This window comes from Aythya fuligula, chromosome 4 (assembly GCF_009819795.1).
Source record: "Aythya fuligula isolate bAytFul2 chromosome 4, bAytFul2.pri, whole genome shotgun sequence".
Lineage (NCBI taxonomy): Eukaryota > Metazoa > Chordata > Aves > Anseriformes > Anatidae > Aythya > Aythya fuligula.
Window position 1 is genome coordinate 49,891,293 of NC_045562.1, and position 20,126 is coordinate 49,911,418.

The window sequence follows — 20,126 nt, forward strand, 5'->3', positions numbered from 1 at the left end:
CATTTCTTCTCAGGAGAGCTACATTTGTACATCCCTAGTAGAGTCTTAACCTCTGTCTCATTCCTGCTAAGTAAGTCCTACTGCTCCTACTGCAGTTATTCAATAAAAAAAAAATAAATAAATCAAATGCCCCACTTGGTTTTCAGGATGCAAAACACTTACTTTCTTCCTGCATTCGTGCTAAAATTTGCACGTCTGTAACATCATTTAGCTTGTAATTAGATCCAATAGAGTCCTCATCCATCTCTGATGCACTTAATTCACTGTCCAAAGAGGACTGTGGACTTAGTGGAGGATTCCTATCTGCTGAGCTTTTAAGGTGACCTATAGAAAGAAAATAGAGTAACAGGAGCTTTTTATTTTCATATAAAAAAAAACACATTGCAAATCCTGTTAAAAGAACCAACAACATGGGAACAGATTATGACTAACACATTGAGGCTAACAGACCGTTTGAAATACTTGACTGCAAATCTAGGCTGAAAATATGATTTACACAAACAGAATGAGTAATTTAATATAAAATCGTTGTAACAATGACAGAAGAAATTAATGACATATAATCTGGTCCATCTGTACCAAGTTTTTTAATTGCTGTGGAGTTTAAACAGCTTTTGCAGAAAGAGCAACTGCATACCTGTTTCATTTATGCTTTAAGTCTTGCCTCTGCAAACTACAGTATTAGACATAAGTTTGATTATTTGTATATCTTTCTTGTACAGCGAGGAATTGCTGACCCAATGAATATTGATTGTTTTGAATGCTTAAAATATAGCTTATCCAAAAATACTACTTGTTATAAGCACACACCTTTGCTAAACTGTAACATACATGAAAAACTCTTTCCCATTTGCTGCCTTCTGACTGACAGCCCATTTCCAGTTACATTCTCTCTCTGTCCTCAAGGCAAACACAGCACAAAATGCAGACAAGAGCTACACAGATTTAAGTAAAACTTGGGTAATGACGCTGCTGAGTGTATTGTAGGGCAGGCTTCTCTTTTTAAGTCCACAGCCAACTACGGGTAGTTCGACTGTTAATGTAACGTTTTTTCGTTTTCCCTGCAAACTAACGTGACTTAAAGTAAATATAAGCCGATGTTCTGACTTCACCGTAGAGAGATGTTCCAGGCATCGATTTTTCTACTGCAAGGAAAGAGCCCATAGTGCAGAATAAAGTAAAAAATGTTGCCAGAAGTTACTCTTTATCGTGATGCCTGTGAAGCTTCAAGGAATGACTTTAACTGAAATACATGCTTCTTTCTTAGATTACATTGTTCACATCTCAGAGGTACTGATGGATACCTGGCATACCAAATATTTCAGTGAATAAGTAATACTGTAATTGCAGAGACTACAACCACAAACATATAACATTTAAACATGTACTATGCAACTTATATTCCTGTCAACTGCAGGGCCAATTCTAGAAGCTCCTCAGAAGTGTGCTGGGACTCCACAGAAGCAACAGCAAGAGTTTTGGTCTACCACTAATATGCATCCAAACATTTTAAACATATCTCACACCAAAAAGTCGGCAAAAATGCCTTTCCTAAAATGTTTAAATACTGTATGACGCAAACTTCCCACAGAAAACCGACAGATTTTTAGTGTCTTCCAAAGGTTCTGTGCAAATATGATGTATTTGAGTGCTTATTTTTGAAAGGAAGGGACCTCCCCTCTGCACAGACACATACACTTACCTGAGGTACCAGGAGGTATGAACTGTTTTACTAAAGCAGATTTCACTGGTGTTGAGGAGGGAGAGTTGAAACCACTGCTGTAGGGGCTACTAGTATTTGGACTATAGGAGCTGGCGTAACTGACCGCACTGAAAGGGCTACTGTACAAATTCTGTCTCTTCAAAGCTGTATAAAAGAGGAAGAAAGTGACAAATTATAAGAAGGGAACCGTCAAAAAACATAGTATAATGCTACATGATACCTTCAGCATGATTTAATTGCTATACAATACAAGAAGAGCACTTCTGTCATCAGGGAGTTTTTCCAACTGATTTCTGAGTCTCCTAGGTACAACCGTATTGCCTTTTCTTTTTTATTGTCTTTTTTTTTTATTATTATTGTAATTTATTTAATTGTCTTTTCAAATACTTTCCTAGTAGAAACCAAATCTAGAATTGTTATACCTGCTCTCTTCTGTTCAACATGCTCAGCCAAGGGAAGGAATAGAGAAGTGACTCAAAAGACAGCAGTAGCTAAGCTATCTCAGTGTACAGCCTATGCAATTACATGCAAACCAGAGCACACCATCAAGTATCAAGGGCTACAAAAAACATCCACTTTGCATTTAGTGATAAAGAAAATGCATCCCTGGATATAAGAGTATATGAAATACAGCTGCCTTGATTACAATCTGAATGAGTATTTGATGCAACCCTGTGTACCAGCCTACCTTGGAAAATGACAAAAATGATGCGACGAGGACAGCAAGTGCCTACTGAAGAAACAAAGCCCTTAGCTTATAAAAATACTGACAGAGAAAGACTGCTCTTGGCTACTGCTAAGGAGCCTACTGCATCACTGCAGCCATCTAGATGAAATTCGAACACGACTTCCACATATAAGGCCAAATAATAAAATGAAACTTCTGAGGCAGTTACCTTTGATTTTTCCTGTTTTAAAATTTCAATCAACCCCAAACGACCTTGTTCTCATTCTCCTTAGGCTTCATCCCAGCCTTTGTCCAAGAACTGTAGCTTATCTCTGGGAGAGTATTAACATACACAGACAAAACTAAACCAGCCTGCATTCAAAGAGTATCTCCTGCAGTGGTCTTCTAAGGTGAAAGAACAATTAAGTTGTACATAAACTACATGGGAATGCAGTTAGTTCACGTCTAGTTCTCCAGAATTCAGAGACCTGTCCAGACCACACAGTATTTCAACAGCAACCCCGAGACTGGCACCAGAGAACCAGCAATACCACCTATGAACTTCCCCAAAGCACATACTAAAAGAATAATAATAATAAAAAAAGGTTAAGCATAGCAAATGCGTCTGCATCTCTGGATACCATGAACCTGCTGGGCACTCAGAAGCAGAAAACATGGTCAAATTTGTGTTACAGTAAGATCTGTAAGCGCTATTTGAATCTACCACTTAAAAAGGTTTCTCTGGAAGTCACCAGGACAACACAAGCCACATGGTGGTTATTCTTGTCTACTATTTTTCACTTTATTGAAGAATGTAACTAAAGGAATTAATCAATTCTTCAGTTCAGACAGTATTTTTCAAGTACAGGAGGATTACACAAGTGTCTACGCTGCCAGGTCTTTACCAGGTTAGACCAAATGGTCACTGCTTCAAATGCAACAATCCACATTAATGCTTCTTATAAGATCCACTATCTTTTTTTTTTTTTTAAATCAACTCTTTAACATTTCAGCCAAATGAAGTACTTAAAAGTGTGCCAAAAAGTTGGCTACCAACATGACATTTGTTTAGGCAGAAGTCATAATCACATTTTTGACAGTTTTGCATCTGGTGTGGTAAACTTCAAAAATCTCTTATCAAAATAGAGTACTTAATAGCTCTTTCAAATGGACTGTAGGATTATTCCCTTCTATCCACTTCTAATCCAGTTTCAATGCTCTGGGATTTTTCTATCCATGGACATAAACACTATATGCAATATAAGAGTCAAAATGGAATACTTTCCTCTACTACTGATCTTAAATATTGGTGCTAAAGTACTTTTAGATTAATTTTAACTGCTTGCAAAAAATTCCACTATATCTCTGTTTCCATAGTCGCCCAGTTACAGTGTACGATTTGGATAGCTACTTAAATGAGTGTTTTGCTCAGAAATTCAGTTTTTATTTTAACATGACAGAAAATGGAACTTCGGGGGGGGGGGGGGGGGGAGGAAGTGGGAACCAAAGGAAATTTGGTCAGTTTTGGTAAAGTCAGTTTCTTCAGTGATGAAAGCATTTTATGCCCAGCTGATAACTGAACTGTACTTGAAGAAGCAAGTACGTCGCAAAATACTGAACTGAAAGCTAGAGATCAAAACTTTATGATGTATAAATCTAGATTAGATTAATTGTAGCTCACCTAGCTGATAGAACCTAAGCTTCAAGACATAATAATTTTGAAACTACGCATATATACTATAACATGACAAGAGGCTTCGCAAATGCGTGGCAATAAACTCAGGCAGGTTTTAGGGAAAAAAAAAAAAAAAGCAGAAACTGAGCCCTTGCAAAGAAAAGTGTGACATTTCTGTAACTAAAAAAGGGTATCAACTAGTGCAGTAACAGCTAGGCTACTGAGAGTAGCATATTTAAAAAAAAAATGTATTCCATTCTGCTATGTCAGACAACTTGACATTTATTTATTAAAAATTTTTATTTGGTGTAAGACCTTTATTTATTTGGACATTATAAAAAGCCAAATAGACTACAGTTGCATGAAACACTGCCTTCAGCAGCAAAGCCTGCTTCAGCTCCTCCTCCTGCTCCAGTCTTTGCGTGGTCACCACCTCCTCAGCTGGTCAATACAAGCCATGGATAGCAGAACGCAGCACAGGCAGAAAGAGCAGAAATTTAAGTTGATTTTACAGCAGATTCCTTAAACTGCACCTTCTGTAAAGAGCCTCTCTGGTGTCTAAATCAGTAAATATTAGTATTATTTTAGAGTGCACAAAGACAGATGGAAGTTTTATATTCCATTTTTTAGATCTTTCACTCTAAGTCTTACAGGATACGTGCTAATTTCATCAATTAGGGAATCCAATGAATTTTAGCCAGCATTCTTAAGGTCCCTCCTGTTTATTTTGAGAATATCAGAAGGGAAACCTGGTTTTATTACAAAGCTCAATTAACAGAGCAGGTAATTACAAGCAGGCTGCATTCTGTTTGACTCTGATGAGAACTCCTTTGACAGCAAGTGCTTTTAGCATTCATGTAGGAACCCCAAAGTACCTATTCCAATTGAAACTTTGCTCTCACACCATAAAGAATAATTTTTCATCTCTTGTTGAAAAAGTTAGTTAAAAAAACTTAAAATATAAATATGAATAGTTCTTTATTTTGTATTTACTCAGCAGACAAGTATTTCAGAATATTAAATTTGGAAACAATTGTAGTACTGCATAACCTTTAAAACAGTCTCTTTATACATATTTACAATGACACAAAATATTTATCACATGCAGATTTCTTCCGATGAAAGAAAGCATTCTTCCATTACATATAGAAAAGTACTCCCTGGTACACGATGAAATTTTTGTGGCACAGCATTTTTCATGCTAGGCAAGTACGAACTACCTCCCTCAGCACCGTGTTCTTACCCAGGAATAAAAGCTCTATCCAAACCATTTTTCTGGTACAGAATTCCAACATGGATTTCTCTAATTTAGGAAGGCAGTAGTTTTACAGCTCAAAATATGGTCTTTCTCAGGATTGTCAGACAACATTAGTAAGATCAATTTTAACGTGAAAGTGATTTTATATTAAATGAAATATTACGTTAGAAAATATTACACATTAGCTTTCAAAACACCAGCAGACAGGGTTAACGATCAGCATTTTTACATTAATGTATATTTTCTTTCGTAACATTCACAAACAGCACGCAGCACCTAGTTTATTTTAGTCAACAGCTGGTTGAACTGGTCTTGAATCTCTTTATTGCTCTGAAATAGAGGAATAGAAAAATTTGTGTGCAGAAAACTGATGCCTAGGTAGTTCAGAAGACCTACTTTATGAATCAAGACCAACTTCTCCAAATGATAGAGATCTGAAACGTGTTTGTTATGATTAAGTGACAAATTTATTCTAGTAGTCACTGTGGTAATTCAAAACAATCATTAGGGAATTTCATCACTGAGACCAAGTTTAGGTAAATAATAGTTGGTTTTGAACAAGCTCAGTGCTTAAATAAAAAAAATATATATATAAAAAAATCAAACTCAGCACAGAAAACATTTACGTTTTTATACACAGCCACTACAGGCCATAGTGATTATGCATTTGATTTCAAATGTTTAAATAAATTACTTCTGCCTCAGTAAAAATTGCAACATGGCCAAAGTTACTCTTTTCTAGTTTTATACAATTGTGTCTTGTGGCATCTCTTCCAAAAGTTCTCCCTCCTGGGTATAGTGTTTCTGTGCTCCTGCAGTTGCTTTTTTCTTGTGCTTTACTTGTAAAACCCAACACCATTTTAGATCACCATGTGGTGGAAATGCTGTTTTCCAGCCAACATGAAACGCCCTCCTGCACTTTTGACCAGGGGCTTGAGGCATAGCTACGAGAAGTCTTTGCACCAGAATATGCCTTAAGGTTCACTCTAATCTGGACACCCTTCCAACACCAGTCAGGACTCTCTGCAACTATAAACTTGAACTCAGCAGCAAAAAGGCATTGTGCATCTTGAGTTCTCAGTAACTGTTTGCTCACAGGAGCACGGAGCTGAAAGCTCCTGTTCCCTTCTTTATCACCACAAAATGGAAAAAGATTATAAGAAAGAAGAAAAACTGGAATACAAGAGCACATTTCAGACTGAGAAACAGCAAAAAAGATTACATTAGAAAGATATAATAGGAGCTGACAAAGCTAAAATCATCAAGGCAAAAGAAACATCTACAAGGAATCAGGAGAGAAAGTAACAGCAGTATGAAAAGCCTTACCAACGGAAACTGGAACTGAAATTTCTTAACCTGTTACTAGCTACTGTTTCAGTTAAGTGACAGGGGTCCACAAGGGACAAATGTGATGTAAAAGAGAAAACCCAGAATATTCTGGTGTAGAATCACACTTACAAGAGGCACCACTTGTCTTTTCCAGTGGAGCTTCCTGCTACCCTATTACTGCAAGTAGCAAGGTTGTTCTGAAGAACAATTTCATTTTCTGTTTCACTTTTCCATGCAAACTTCTCCAACTAGCAGTATTACAGCCCCTCTCTTCTACCAGTAACGTTTTCCCCTAATTAGTACTATCGGCCATCTGATGTATTCTTGCAAGTGTCCCAGCCAGAAGCAGATTCTCAGGGCTATGGAAAAAAACAGAGGTGAAGTTGCCTAGACTCAGTTTGAATGACCAAACTTTTAAATTTGTGCATTTCATATGGAAGTGTCTTGCCACTCTGCTTCTACCATGACTGAACTTTTAAAGATATTCTAGGGGTTACAGAATTTGTGGTTACTTAGGGAATATTTCTACTCAGAAAATATTTCTACTCAGAAAAAAGGACAAAATTATTCATGCTTATCCTAACTACTATACAGTCCTAAGTACTTAGTTAAGTCATACCACAATTTCTTCAGGCTCCCAAATTTGCATCATTTTTCATAAATCTCTGTGACCTGGCACTTTTCATTGTTTAGAATTTCAGTCTATACCTGTAGGAAGCCTGGTAGCTGTTCAGGAAAACTTTTAATGGACATTTGTCAAGGCTGCTTACACAAAGCACAAGAAATAGGGAAAGAAAAAAGGTGACTCATACTGAAGGCACTTTCACCATTTTACTCAATAGTTTTATAAAAATGAGAACTGGATTTGTCACGTTATCTACCAGCAATGTTTTCAAGTTTTATTAAGAACAATCTTAATACAAATCAGAATTAAGACTGAATTGCTCCAGAGAAGAATCCAAAGAGGGGAGAAAAGTTACAGTCAAACTCAGCAAAGTTTATGTATATGAAGAGTGGTTGGGAACACTTGTGGAACTAAACTTTCAAATATTCTTAGCTCAAGGCCAATCATTCTGTTAATTCCTGCAGATAACAATTATAAAAAAAGTCACATAACACCAAAAAAAGATGGATATTTGGGGCAAGAATAGATATTCATAGTAAGAGAGAAAGGATTATCTCGGCATAACTTTTTTTCTTTTCTCCAGTAAAAATAGGCTCAAACAAAAGCTAAAATAAAGTAATTTTTGGAAAAGACCGAGAGGTTAAAACAAATGTAGAACATTCACTGGGGAAAGCATTGCTGGTAAGTTATCAAGAAAATTAACAAAGAAATCAGATGAACAGAAAATCCTAATCGGACCTTCAGCTTTTGGCTGCTAATTTGACATTAGAAAAGCTGAGAATGAAAGGATGAAGATGGTAGGCTTTCTTCCTCAAGGGCCAGGCAATCAGTCCTTCCCCAGACTCTTATCAACTATGTTGTGTCAGGAAAGAATCAAACTCTGTGGAGTTCTTAATCTAATGGTGACATCATCTTAAATTACTTGGGATGGGAAGAAAATGAATCAGTATTACCTCCCCCAAAGTATTCAAGAAATTAAGCCTTAATTTTCTTAGATGGAATAATGTAGCTCATCTAGCAAGAAACTGATCTCTGTGGTAACATAGTGACATCACCCAACAATTATGCTAGTTTAATACAGCCTTCTACTTTAAAGGAAGATCTCCAAGGTAAAGACATTGGCCAAAAGTTTTCAGAAAGAAACACACTTTTACTACACAGGTGACGTAACTCTGAAATCCTGATTCCTGGCTAATGCTTCCTTTTAGTCAGTGCAGAAAATTATGAGAATGGATTACTGTTTGCAGACCACGACAACTTTAGACAGAATTAACTGCTGCATCTCATCCTCTTCCCTCACAGCTACTATTGGCTAATTCTGATCCCTCTAATCTCTCTTCAGAGCAAATCTGCACAACCCAGTGGTGTTAGTATGAAGGAACTCACCTGACATCGTCTGTTCCAGTCTGTGGATCAGTGACTTTTTAGCACTTTCAATGTCAGGACTTGGGTAATCCAACACTTGCCTGCACCAAACTAATGGACTAACAGATTTTTGCACTGGAGTCAGTCTCTTCTTTGGGGACGTATATAGCCTGAAAAGAAGAAAAAGTTATGAAGACAAAATGGGCATAAAAAGGCATGTAAGAAAATACCACATAGTATGCTATTTCTATTCTTGTACTACCTACAGTACAATCCCAAAATACAATGAAAGCACAAGCTTTAGTTTTAAATTAATGATTTTGGATACACGATAATACTGAAAACACAAGGCTATCCAAAGACTTCTATCAACAGCTGATGCCTACATTGCTACTCTGTAATAAACTGATTGATATGCCAGAAACAAACATCTTTTCAAACCCAGGTATATGGACAATTTCACTGTCATAAATGCACAGCTGAGGACTGATCTTATTGATTTAAGTAACGTTCACTTTAAAGAAGGAAATAAAGCACTACCCAATACACAACCGTAGTTTTCCTAAATGCAAAGATGTTGGCAAGTGATAAGCACCTTAATAGCCAAGCAACAGCACTGAAGTACACAGAACACAATCTCATATTTCAGAATCCTTGAATGATATGCATTTTCTTTCTACTTATAACTTGTACCCTAGCACCTGATCCTTTAATTTTCATTTGAACACAGAACAAAGAGACTATCTTTGTCCTAAGGGGTGGACAGTCAAGCATTAAAAACAAGGGACAACAGATAATGCATGTAGGAGAGTAAAGGGAAACAATGAGACCATATTGTTCTGGAGGATATGCTGAGGCCTTTGCCCATCAGCAGCCCCATTCATCTATTTTAACTTCAGCATTCTACGATGGAAGAAATAAATATTCCATTTGAAAGGCTCTAAAAATGTAGCTGGGAACTCACCCGCCCTCAACAAACAGTTTAAAGGCAAAGTCAAATCCAATCAGATGCTCACAAGGGGGATATTTATGCCTTATCTTTAGAACAAAAGCAAACTTGGATATTTGCTTCAGCAACAGACAACAGTGACATGCACGATCTGCAGCTCTACCTGGAGCTTTTGCATGTGCAGAAATGGTTAAACGACTGTTTCTTCTAGGAGTATCCAATGACAGACTTCATGTCCCAGGTGAATGTGGTTGTAGGCTTCACACTGTGGCTTAGGAGCATTTGACAGCCCGGGCAGCATGCTTCTACACAGAACTGCAGAACTGCCTGTTCCCTTGATGCCAACATCAGCAACACAGAAGTTATTCTCCCCTGGTCTATTAAGAGATTATTAACTGATCCTTCTTCTGTAGTTCTTGGTTTGTTTTTATAAACAGCTTAGAAGAATTTTATTTTTAATTCCTGCTATTAAGGTTGCTTCTTACAAAAGCTTCCCAAAAAGCATATTTAAATATCACCAAGAACACCTTACCCAAAACACTGCTCACTTTGTCCAGAGCATACTCTAATACATTCTTCCCCCAAACACCAAAACTAAAAGGCTACACCTGCAAATGCAGGACAGAGGATTATGACTACTGATCACGTTTTCACATAAAACCAAAGCAGCTTGCAACAATGCAAACAAAAAACAAATACAGCTTAATGCCCTGCATGACATTGGGTGGAAGGTACCACTGATTTTGTAGGGATCCTTGTAAGCACTCTGCCTCCAAGAAAAGCTAAGAGCCCAGCACATATTTATATTGTTGAATATCCCTGGAAAGGACAGGAACTTCTTGGTTTTCGCAGTTCAATGGCAACAATTACACAAATTGCCGTACTTTATGCAGTTATCTACATAGAGTTAAAGACAATGTTTAACACTTACTAGCTCTCTAACACTTTGAATGTACTTTCACTGTCTTTCCTGCACTCTTGTCTGTCCTAAGGTAGGGTTACACAGTACTGAGAAGCGTCAAAGGCAACAACGCCAACTCTTGTGCTGTGCGGAGAGGGCTCCCAGCTCCCAGGATCGCTGGCATGCTGAGCTGTGTTTGAGAAGTTCCATGCACATTTGAAGTGTTTACAGTAACACCCTGTGCAACAGGCAATAAATTAAAATACATATCCCCTTTTTAAAGATGCACACCACGGGTATCTTGAATCTGTAAGACTGAACAAAATGGCACCTGATATTTTAAGCTCCACCGCATTATTTTCTGCAATTTGCAGCTGTTGCATTTGTTTCACAAGCAGTTTATCTACTGAAACAATTCAGGCTCACACAGATCAGCTCCTACTTTCCCACTCCCCTTCAGACCAAACACATACTGCAGACTCTCCCACCTCCTTCCAGCCAGTTGCTTTGCCTTTGAACGTTTTTGTTTCACCCTACGTATCAAGAAAGGCAGAACTTGAGAATATTTCATGCTACTCCACTACCTCATGATAAGCACATGTGCATCAATGCAGTAACACAATGACTCTTTCAAGACAGTTTCTTTTACATTGTGCAGTTATCAATTCTCATTATTATGAAGCAGTGATCTTTATTCTGCATCTGAGAAAGAACAGCTAATATTAAGTTTTGAAACTGACACAGTTCTATTCACTTTGCCTAATTTTAATCAAGAAAATTAAGATCAAGGGCAAGGCGAAGGCCTGGAGTCACGCTTCTACTTCTCTGTTCCCAATAGCAGAAAGGAAAAAAGAACAGAAAGGATACTACAGAATTAAAATAAGCTTTATGAGGTCATTTCTACATGCTAAGTGATCATCTTTGTCAAACCACTGTTTGACTCAAAGGCTGCAGGCCCTCTCCAGCAGAAGAGCTTCCCAGAAAAGACTCATTCCCATTTGTACCTGCTCAGGAATTCAACGGCACCGTAACAGCTGATCAGCAGCTGATCGGCAGCACGCAACTCTAAGGCTGAAGATCCCCACTGGCTTCATACATCTTTAAACACCACTAAATCACTTTCTAAAAACAGGAAATGGAAAGCCATTGAGGAAGCTGACAGCTTACGGTTACCACCCACACTTCAAATGCTAGCACACCAGAAAAATTGCACTGTGATTGATCCACAAGAGAGTAGGGACACAACCAGAGTTTAGCGCCACAAGATGAAGTAAAAGAAAGCAGTACAGAGAGAAGCTCAGGGGCTTTCACCTGATTTGAAAGGGCATTAAGAAGCCCAGGCACTATGACTCTGCTGAACACAGTGCCATTTCCTTCCTTCAGCTGTCACACTAGGCACTGTGTCACAGCTGCACCAATCTGAAATTTAAAGCAGTCAGGGGCTCTACAGATTAGTCCTAAGAAGACACAGCACAAAATGGGAAAAGCTGTTGCAGAAAGACAGCTTTCACTACACGCTCATATGATAATGCCAGCATGGCAAGCCACAGCACGCTGCACTGGGACACAGCTGAGCTGGAAGAAGCTCTGAAGAAAGAGGACAGGACACAGAGAGAGGAACAGAATAGTTCCATAATCATTACCTCACCTGATGAGCACCTCCCATCACACTGCGTTACAATATAAGCAGTTGGTTGCCACAGGCGTGAAGTCAGAAGCCAGGCTTCTAACCAGGAAGAAAGGAATCTTTCTGAACCAAAACCCTTCTGCTGCTCGAGTGCAGGAGAAAAACATGCAGATGAATATCAAACTGCAGATCAATTTAGGTGGAAGATGGCAAATTGAAGGACCTGGAGTTAAAGCTTGTTTATTTTAGTCACATTAGCTTTAAGCAAAAACAGTCACATACGATAGAGACAAGGAAACATCAGTGGACAAAACACATCACAGACAAAAGTGGGATGAAGAAAGCAACCTGAAGAGAAGACACAAGGGAAAAAATAGATATTTAAAGGACAGATCAGCAAGACACTCCCCTAGAAGAGAGGGGAAAAAAACATGAGGCAAAGCTACTAAAAGTAAATAAAGCAACAGATGGGAATATAGGACAGCCTTAGAAATACAGTTTTAGACACAATATTGACCTAAACTTTTAGATGAATCTGAAATTCTTGGAGATACTATTTGGAGCACTTTGAGATAAATTTTAAGGTGAATTTTGAATAAACAGCTACAGGTAAAAAACTGAAGAGACTCTCTAGTTATTAAAAATACTCATTAGCATCGCTGAACATACTTGGCCCACAGACTTCCTTTTGCCTCCTCCTGCACCCCAGTCAAGTACTGGATGTCTCTCAAAAACAAGGAGATGAATACGACAAAAAAGCTTTGACAGCCTTGATACCAGTAGAGAGTTAAAGAATCTGGACTTTCTAATTGGACAAGTCTCATTAAATCCTCCTATTATAATTGCACTTCTAACTACATGGTATTATTTTCAAGTAGAAGTGGAAAGTTTCAGGGCTCGCAAAGTGCACCTGGGAGCAAAACTACCACAACAATTAAAGACCGGTTAGTTGCTGGAAATTATAGCCCTTGCTCATTTCCTCATCTCAAAGGAATACGTTACTGTCTGAGAGGGATACTGTGAAGAAGGACAAGAGGCCTTCAGGAGCTTGGAAGAGTCCTGTAACACCATGATGTAGCCTTCCTGGAACGGTCACACAAACTCTGTACAGGCTTTGGGAAGCTTTTCACAAGGATTTATTAGAGCACGCATACTCTAATATGGTATTGTTGTTACTTACAGAGAAAGAAGTTGAGAAGTTTTCTGTCCTGTTAAACATGTTCCAAAATAAACCTGTTTAATTACTAGGCTCAAGAGCTCTACCAACACCTTTAAGAAGGCAGAAATGTGGACCATGCCCAAACAAAACATGATTAAGAGCTACATTTTAGCAATATCTTTAAGACAATAAAGGAAATCTGTACCAAAGCTTTCATGATATCCAAATATCAACTGTATTTAAAAGCCATAAATACCACACAGTCAGAAATGGAAAAAAGTTCTTCCCTTGGGATTCTTTTAGCAGTCCCCAAACATCTATTTCACAATGAAATGGTTATCTCAAGGACATTACTCTTTGATGTTACCGGTTGTTACCTTTAATTAGCAGATAATTTCTGCAATCCTTACTCATCTCACATGCTCCTTGTCACGTTGTCTTCCCAGTTTGAGGAGCCTTGATCTGAATTTGGTTAAAAAACACCACAGACTTCAAATCAGGTTCATACTTAGTATGCCAGGAAATGAAAAGCATCGCTTGCTCTTTTACTTAAATCACCAGGCTGGAATTGATCCGAACCTGTTCAGTTTCCAAGAGGCCCAAGCCACATTAACACAATGCAATTTGAGCAGCCCAACAGGAAATTCTGCAATGCAATTCCAGCAGCGGGATGTCACCCAGGTGCAGCTCTAGCCTAAAACACCCAACATTTTGCTAGTTTACCATGGCAAAAATAAAGTCAGTGCTCACCAAACATGAGGCAGGGAGATGAAAGACGATCGCTACGAATCATTACAGATGAGAATCGTATTTTTATCCTCTCTCAAAACAGCAACACAGCCAGCTAATTGGAATGATGACTAGAACAGAAGTGTAAACTATTAAAAATAGGTATCACTTTTACAGAAATAGCTGCTGAATGACAGTGCATGGAGCAGTAAGAACACTTGCTTTCCATTTCAAACAGGCTATCCAACCAATCTGAGGCCTTCAAAACCACTGAAAATATGAATTTTAAATATTAATGTGAACAAATCCCAGTAATTTAATTTTAAACATCCAGCCTTCTGCCTAGAAATGAAGTCAGGTAGCCATCGGCTACTGCTGCCCCACCAGGGAGGCTTTGGACTGAAGTGACATGAAGACACAGGTCAGTGCAGGCTGGCTTTTATAGCAGCATCATTTAAAGAGGATGCAACTGCTCCAAACTTTGCTGGGCAGTGTGTGTAAAGCAGATCCACAGCCAGCTCTATACTCTGCTATGCACATACTGCATGCAAGTTTGGGGGAAAAAAAAATCACCGTATAATCACCATATGTTTTGCTCTCTCTTTTTGAAGAAAGTTTCTCTGGAAGTGACCGTGCAACAAGTTACTGCAAAGCCAGTTACAGCGTGGATCCACGGTACGTTACCTATGCTACAGTAATTGTCCACGTGTGCACTCTTATCCTGCAATAAACTGGAGACAGCTCCCTTTTAAGAAGCAGCACAGCAGGCCACCCTGCGTACTGTTACCGAGTCATCTCCAGCACGCTACATGCTCACACCCAGCCTTGTCACGCCAGCACGTCAGGCAGGCAGCTGCACACTGCCTCCTGCCTCTCTGAGACTTCTCTGCTCTGGTCCCCCTTCCTGCCCTCCTGTCTTTTTAATCGGTTTACAGAAAGACCTGATCACGCTGAAATCTGGAAAAAAATAAATCAATCCAGACTGGCTCGGGAACAGCTAAACAGGCACACTTATACAAATGCATTGCCAAAATTAGTGTTAACTTCTTGATAAAGCCATTAGTAAGCCTAAAACAAACTCTCAGCGGGACTAGGTGAAGTTCAGTACACTGGGCATGTGTGCACGGGGCTATTTGCAACGTCAGGACCATATTAGGAATAAAGTCTGAGCCCCTTAACTAGGATCCAGAAGCACTGATCTAGTGTGAGCGTTAAATGTAAAATGATACAGTTTGAGCAGTGAAGAAAAGTTTTTCTTCTGGCACAATGAGGCTGCAGACCACTTCACAGACTTAAAAAATGCCTGCATTACACAAAGCCTAGAGAATCAGCACCCTCCTTCATCTATTATCTCCCACAGCAACATCCTTCTGAAACCAGCAGCCAAGACAAATCCAGGCTTCTCTATGCAGACGAATCAACAGATGAATCAACTTTTAATGCTCAAGCTGCGATTTAAATTTAGTTTGTTTCCATCTGAGGTTTCCTCAATTGGTAAGTGGATTGTACCTCTACAGAGGTATAATCCTACAGTTCAAATGGGATTTGGGGATAAGCAGGAGTGATCCAAATCCATTTGAACCATGAAGAGTTCACACAAGGATTAATTTTAACCAAATACATTCACTCTTTTCACAGTTGATTCAACTACTTGTTGAGTGACCTTGCATAAGCAAGGTCTTAAGAGTATGATCTTTACTAAAGTTTCAGAGAAACCCACTTACATCATCCCTCTTATTTGCAGAGTTGTTTCTTTTTGGCTGATCCACTAGTGCTCTGAAAATTTCCAGCTTCATTTAGAGCGATTATCTCTGTTTACCAAATGCACAAAAATATGGTTTGATTATTTAAATTGGTGTCCCCACCTATGGCAGGGGAGATGGGAACTAAATAATCTTTGAGGTCCCTTCCAACCCAAGCCATTCTATGATTCTGTGAAGATAAAAACATCCTACCTTCATAAGAAAACGAGGTCTTAAGACTACTTAGTGCCTCAACTGTTGAATTAAATAGTCTTCAGAAATTGCAGGAGTTTGATTTCCACTTAAAAAAATAATTTGGAAAAAAAATTCACCTGCCAACGTTTCAATCTAGCCAAACCACATCTGTCATTAAGTGCATAGTAAATTACAGCATGAAAGGACAAAGTTTTTTTTTTAATTACATATTGATATTTCTTGACATGTGCTACAACAGGTAAATGTTTAAAACTACTCGTTTCAAGTTCTTTTATCTCTCAGTCACTGTCCTACATCTGAGACTGAAGTTTAGTGTTATAGTCACTATAATATTAGGAAAGGAACGAAGACTTGAAGCAAGCTGCACTTCAGTTCTGTTGTCTTTTGAGGACTGGAATTTGCATAGAAACACAACTGAAGCCACAATAACAGGCAGCCTAAGTGCCAAACACCTGACAGCAGCAAGCTGAGTGAACTCTGCCGCCTGCCCACGAGCGTCCAGAGCTGCGTAAACAAAGCCATGCTGCATTTATGTCATCACTGTCACCGTATGCTCTTGTGACAGTAACTTTCACTGAAGCGATGTGTTATAGTTCCCACGATTTAGAATTAATATAAAAAACAGTAACAGCTATTGTCACTAGAAAACATGACACTCACAAATTTTACCATCGCGTTCCAAACTTACTGTACAAATTCAGAATATTTTATTTCCCTAACGTTCTATAAACCAGTAGATTACAAGGCATAAATTGGGAAATAAGAGTAGCTATGCCGCACAGACTCGTCATCTGGAAGATGATGCCTTGTTTTATTTTAGTAGGCTTGTGTTGGATCAGAATAAATTTATGCTCTCATGCTTCTCTAGTGGATCAGGCTGGATGTTAGGATAACAACTTAATAACTTATCTGAGGAAATGTACACACTGTATTCTCCCTGAGCAACTGAAACACTGCCCACGCATGAAATCATTTAAGTGTTTTTAATAAGCATTAATTACTCTGAAAAGATTTTTTATTTTAACAAAAATCTGTTTCTCAGGATGTTAGTTCTAGAAAAAGACCTTTGCAGCTGAACTTCATAACCGTCTCTGAGCCAAGTCGGACTGCTTTTGTTACTCTTTTCCTCACAGTACACATTTGCCCTGCATTTCCCTGTTGACACCGTGCTCCTCCCCACTGCTTCTCCCAGAGCTCTTATGTTGCTCCTCAACTGGTGTCATGGGAAACTTCAGAAAGACAGCTGGAGAACAGCATGACGCTAAGAGAAAGGAAACCTCCTTCATTCACTCATCAAAGTGTCACAAGGACAAGGTGAGCAAACACCCGCTGGTGTTCCTGCTGGAGCAGCAGGGTAAGCAGTGCAGTAAAAAAAGAAAGAGGGATTGCCTAAAGTAAACTGTGGTGTTATAAAGCTAGCAATAAAGGAAACCATCTCAGAAACATGCTGGCTTGCATGAAGGAGTGCGACATTTGCTGCCTTTATAGCGAGACGAAATCCTGGCTTCCAACCTACCTGATGTGTTGCAGGAAGTAGCACAGCAGCACCCTGCCTCACCCTGCGCTACCCCAAAACCCTTCCACAGCTCTCTCAGCACCCCCCCACCAACCCTCCCCACCACATCCCACCGTCTCCGTGGCCCGCAGAAGCTGCGGGGGCCTCACACAAAAGCTGCGGGGCCTCGGGGAAGAGGAAGAGGAGGAGGAGGAGCAGGGGGAGCGCCATGCGCAGCCCCCGAGCCCTTCTCCCGGCACGGAGCCCCCCGCTTCTCCCCCCGCCTCCTCACCAGCCGGTCTCGTCCTCCTCGCAGCCGGCCAGGCGCTCCAGCTCGTCGGGCCGCAGCAGCGCCGCGTCGTCCAGCAGGCCGTCGCCTTCCCCGCCGGGCTCCTCGGGGGGCGGCCGCCGCCCCGCGGCCCTGGAGACGGAGCCGGGGCCGGGGCTGAGGCAGCGGCCGTCGGCCGGCGGGGAGCAGGCGGCGGCGGCGGCCAGGAGCAGGGGGGAGCCCGGCGAGGCCCCGCTGCCGGCCGGGGGCCGCTTGGGGCTGGCGGGGCCGGCGGGCAGGGCGGCGTGGCGGCTGCGGAGCTGCTCGTTCTGCTTCTCCAGCTTCTTCACCAGCTCCTGCAGCTTCCGCACCTCCGCGTCCGCGTTCACGCCCGGCACCGCGTCCTCCATGGCGGCTGAGGGGTTGGGGGGGGAGGGGGGGCTCCTCCGCCCCGTCTACATGGCCGGGCGGCCCGCGGCTGAGGGAGGGGAGGAGGGCGGCGGCGGGGCGGGGCGGGGCGGGCGCTGCCACCTCCTCCTCCTCCTCCCTCTTCTTCCTCCTCCTTCTCCTCAGCGGCGCCGGCGGGCGGCGGCGGAGAGGGCGGAGGGCGCGCGTCCGGCCGCCGCCGCCGCCGCCGCCATCTTGTCACCTCCCTCCGCGCCGCCTGACGTCAGGGCGCGGAGACGGGCAGCGCCTCAGTTGGGGTGCGGCGGTTGGGGTGGGAGGATGGGGTCGTGCTGCTCGCTGCGAGGGGGGCCTCGCCCTAGTGCACCGAAAATTTGGGGGTGTGGGCTGCGAGGCGTAAACGCAGCGGGCTGATGTGTGGAGAGCAGGATGAGGTCTCTTTGCTGCCTTATGCAGCGCTCCCCACTTACTAAATCTCACCTCTTTCTGCACACCCTTGTGTGAGAGTTGTGCTGAGGTGGTTATCCACCGTCACAGTCAGACTCTTCCAGAATCCAGGCCTTTAATCCATAAATAGTATTTATGTCATTATTTCACCTGAACAAGTGTCACGGGGTGTTTATCTGCTTCAAAGTACTTATTGGCTGGGGTATTTTAATAAAGCAGTTCATAAAGTTAGTAAAGCAGTTTATAAAGTTATTATCAGGGAAATCAGCTTTCATTATTTGCTGGTAAAGCAAACGTTTTATCAGAAGAAACTACAGGTCTGCACAATTGTCACAAGCATAAAAGTATTAAAACAGTTTTGGCCCATGAAACATTTAAGTCCCAAGGCCTTTGGGACTCTGCTAGGTATCACTCCGCTCATCGATACTACGTTAATAACCATTAATAGCTCTCCAATTGGGGATTGCTCTATAAACAAGTTTGTAAATCCAGTTCATTCTCTGTATCACTTGGTACCAAGTGCCTTAATGAAATCCAGCTATGTTCTCTCAGCGCAGTTAATTTTATTAACAGAACTTTCAGTCCTCCAAAAGGCAAGAAAAGCAGCAAGATTTTTAATATTAAGGACATCTGGTGATCCTGTGACACTTCTGGTGACACTGCTGACAGTTCAATGGTTGGTGTGTGTAAAAGCAGTCTTAACTTATATCAAGAAGTTTATTTTAACTCACAGTATTTATACAATGATCGTACAGTGTAGCTTCCTCATTCTTTAACTGTCCTCAGATCAGATGTTGGCCACCTGCATTAATCATGCTTTTATAAAAGCAGTAGGAGGGTTTGGTCCTCTCTGTCCTGCAGCTATGGGGATCAGGATGGGGCTGGTGGCTGGGGACTGGAGGGGAACAAAGTGAGTGAGGCCTGAAGAAGGGCTGTGCTGGAGGAATGAGGCAGACAGCGTGGAGAAGAACCAGGACCAGAGAGAGCCCTGGGCTCCTGGGGGTGCTGAGTCAAACTGCAGCTCTTTGTTGTGATTGTGTCATCACAGGGCATCACAATGGGATGTAATGCCACAGCTCTGGGAACGCTCTGGGGGCTGCCGGTATCCTGCCTGTCCTCTCCTTCAGTCTTCCTCCTGTCTTTCCCCAGTCCCTTTTGTGATCTGTCTGTCCCTATGGTTCCCTACCCCAAGTTTCTGTCCCCTGCTGACATCATTGCTTTGCTGCCAGCAGCACTCGCAGTTATTTCTCCTGACAAGATACACACTGCAAAGATGTGTGGGCAGTGGGGAGGAAAGTGAGAAAAAAAAAAAAAAAGTTTGAATACTGCTGAATCATCTGCTATTTTTCCAAAGCATAAAGGCAACTGAGATGAACAAAGGGAGTCACTGGTTAATAGGCAATGTAGTCTGGACTTGAATAGCAAATTCCATAATCTTGTTTTCTCATTCACTCTCATGCAGAGGGTGCCCTTCTCACATTTTGGGAGCTTAGGGGAAGGAAGGCTTGGACCAGAAACCTCCCATTAAATATCAGGCCAATAATGG

General features: G+C 41.1%; 1 protein-coding gene across 3 annotated transcripts in view; it reads right to left on the reverse strand.

Moving 5' to 3' along the window:
- The window catches only part of SLAIN2 (SLAIN motif family member 2), a 33,902-nt gene extending 15,695 nt beyond the window's left edge, over positions 1 to 18,207 (reverse strand). For all 3 annotated transcript variants that reach the window (XM_032186485.1, XM_032186484.1, XM_032186486.1), the window contains exons 1-4: positions 17,753 to 18,207; positions 8,664 to 8,812; positions 1,703 to 1,867; positions 163 to 324 (exon numbers count right to left, since the gene is read on the reverse strand). In XM_032186485.1, coding sequence (XP_032042376.1) covers positions 163 to 324; positions 1,703 to 1,867; positions 8,664 to 8,812; positions 17,753 to 18,138 — 862 coding nt within the window. In that variant the 5' untranslated portion in view covers positions 18,139 to 18,207. The remainder of the gene's footprint in view (positions 1 to 162; positions 325 to 1,702; positions 1,868 to 8,663; positions 8,813 to 17,752) is intronic.
- Positions 18,208 to 20,126: the final 1,919 nt, after the last annotated feature.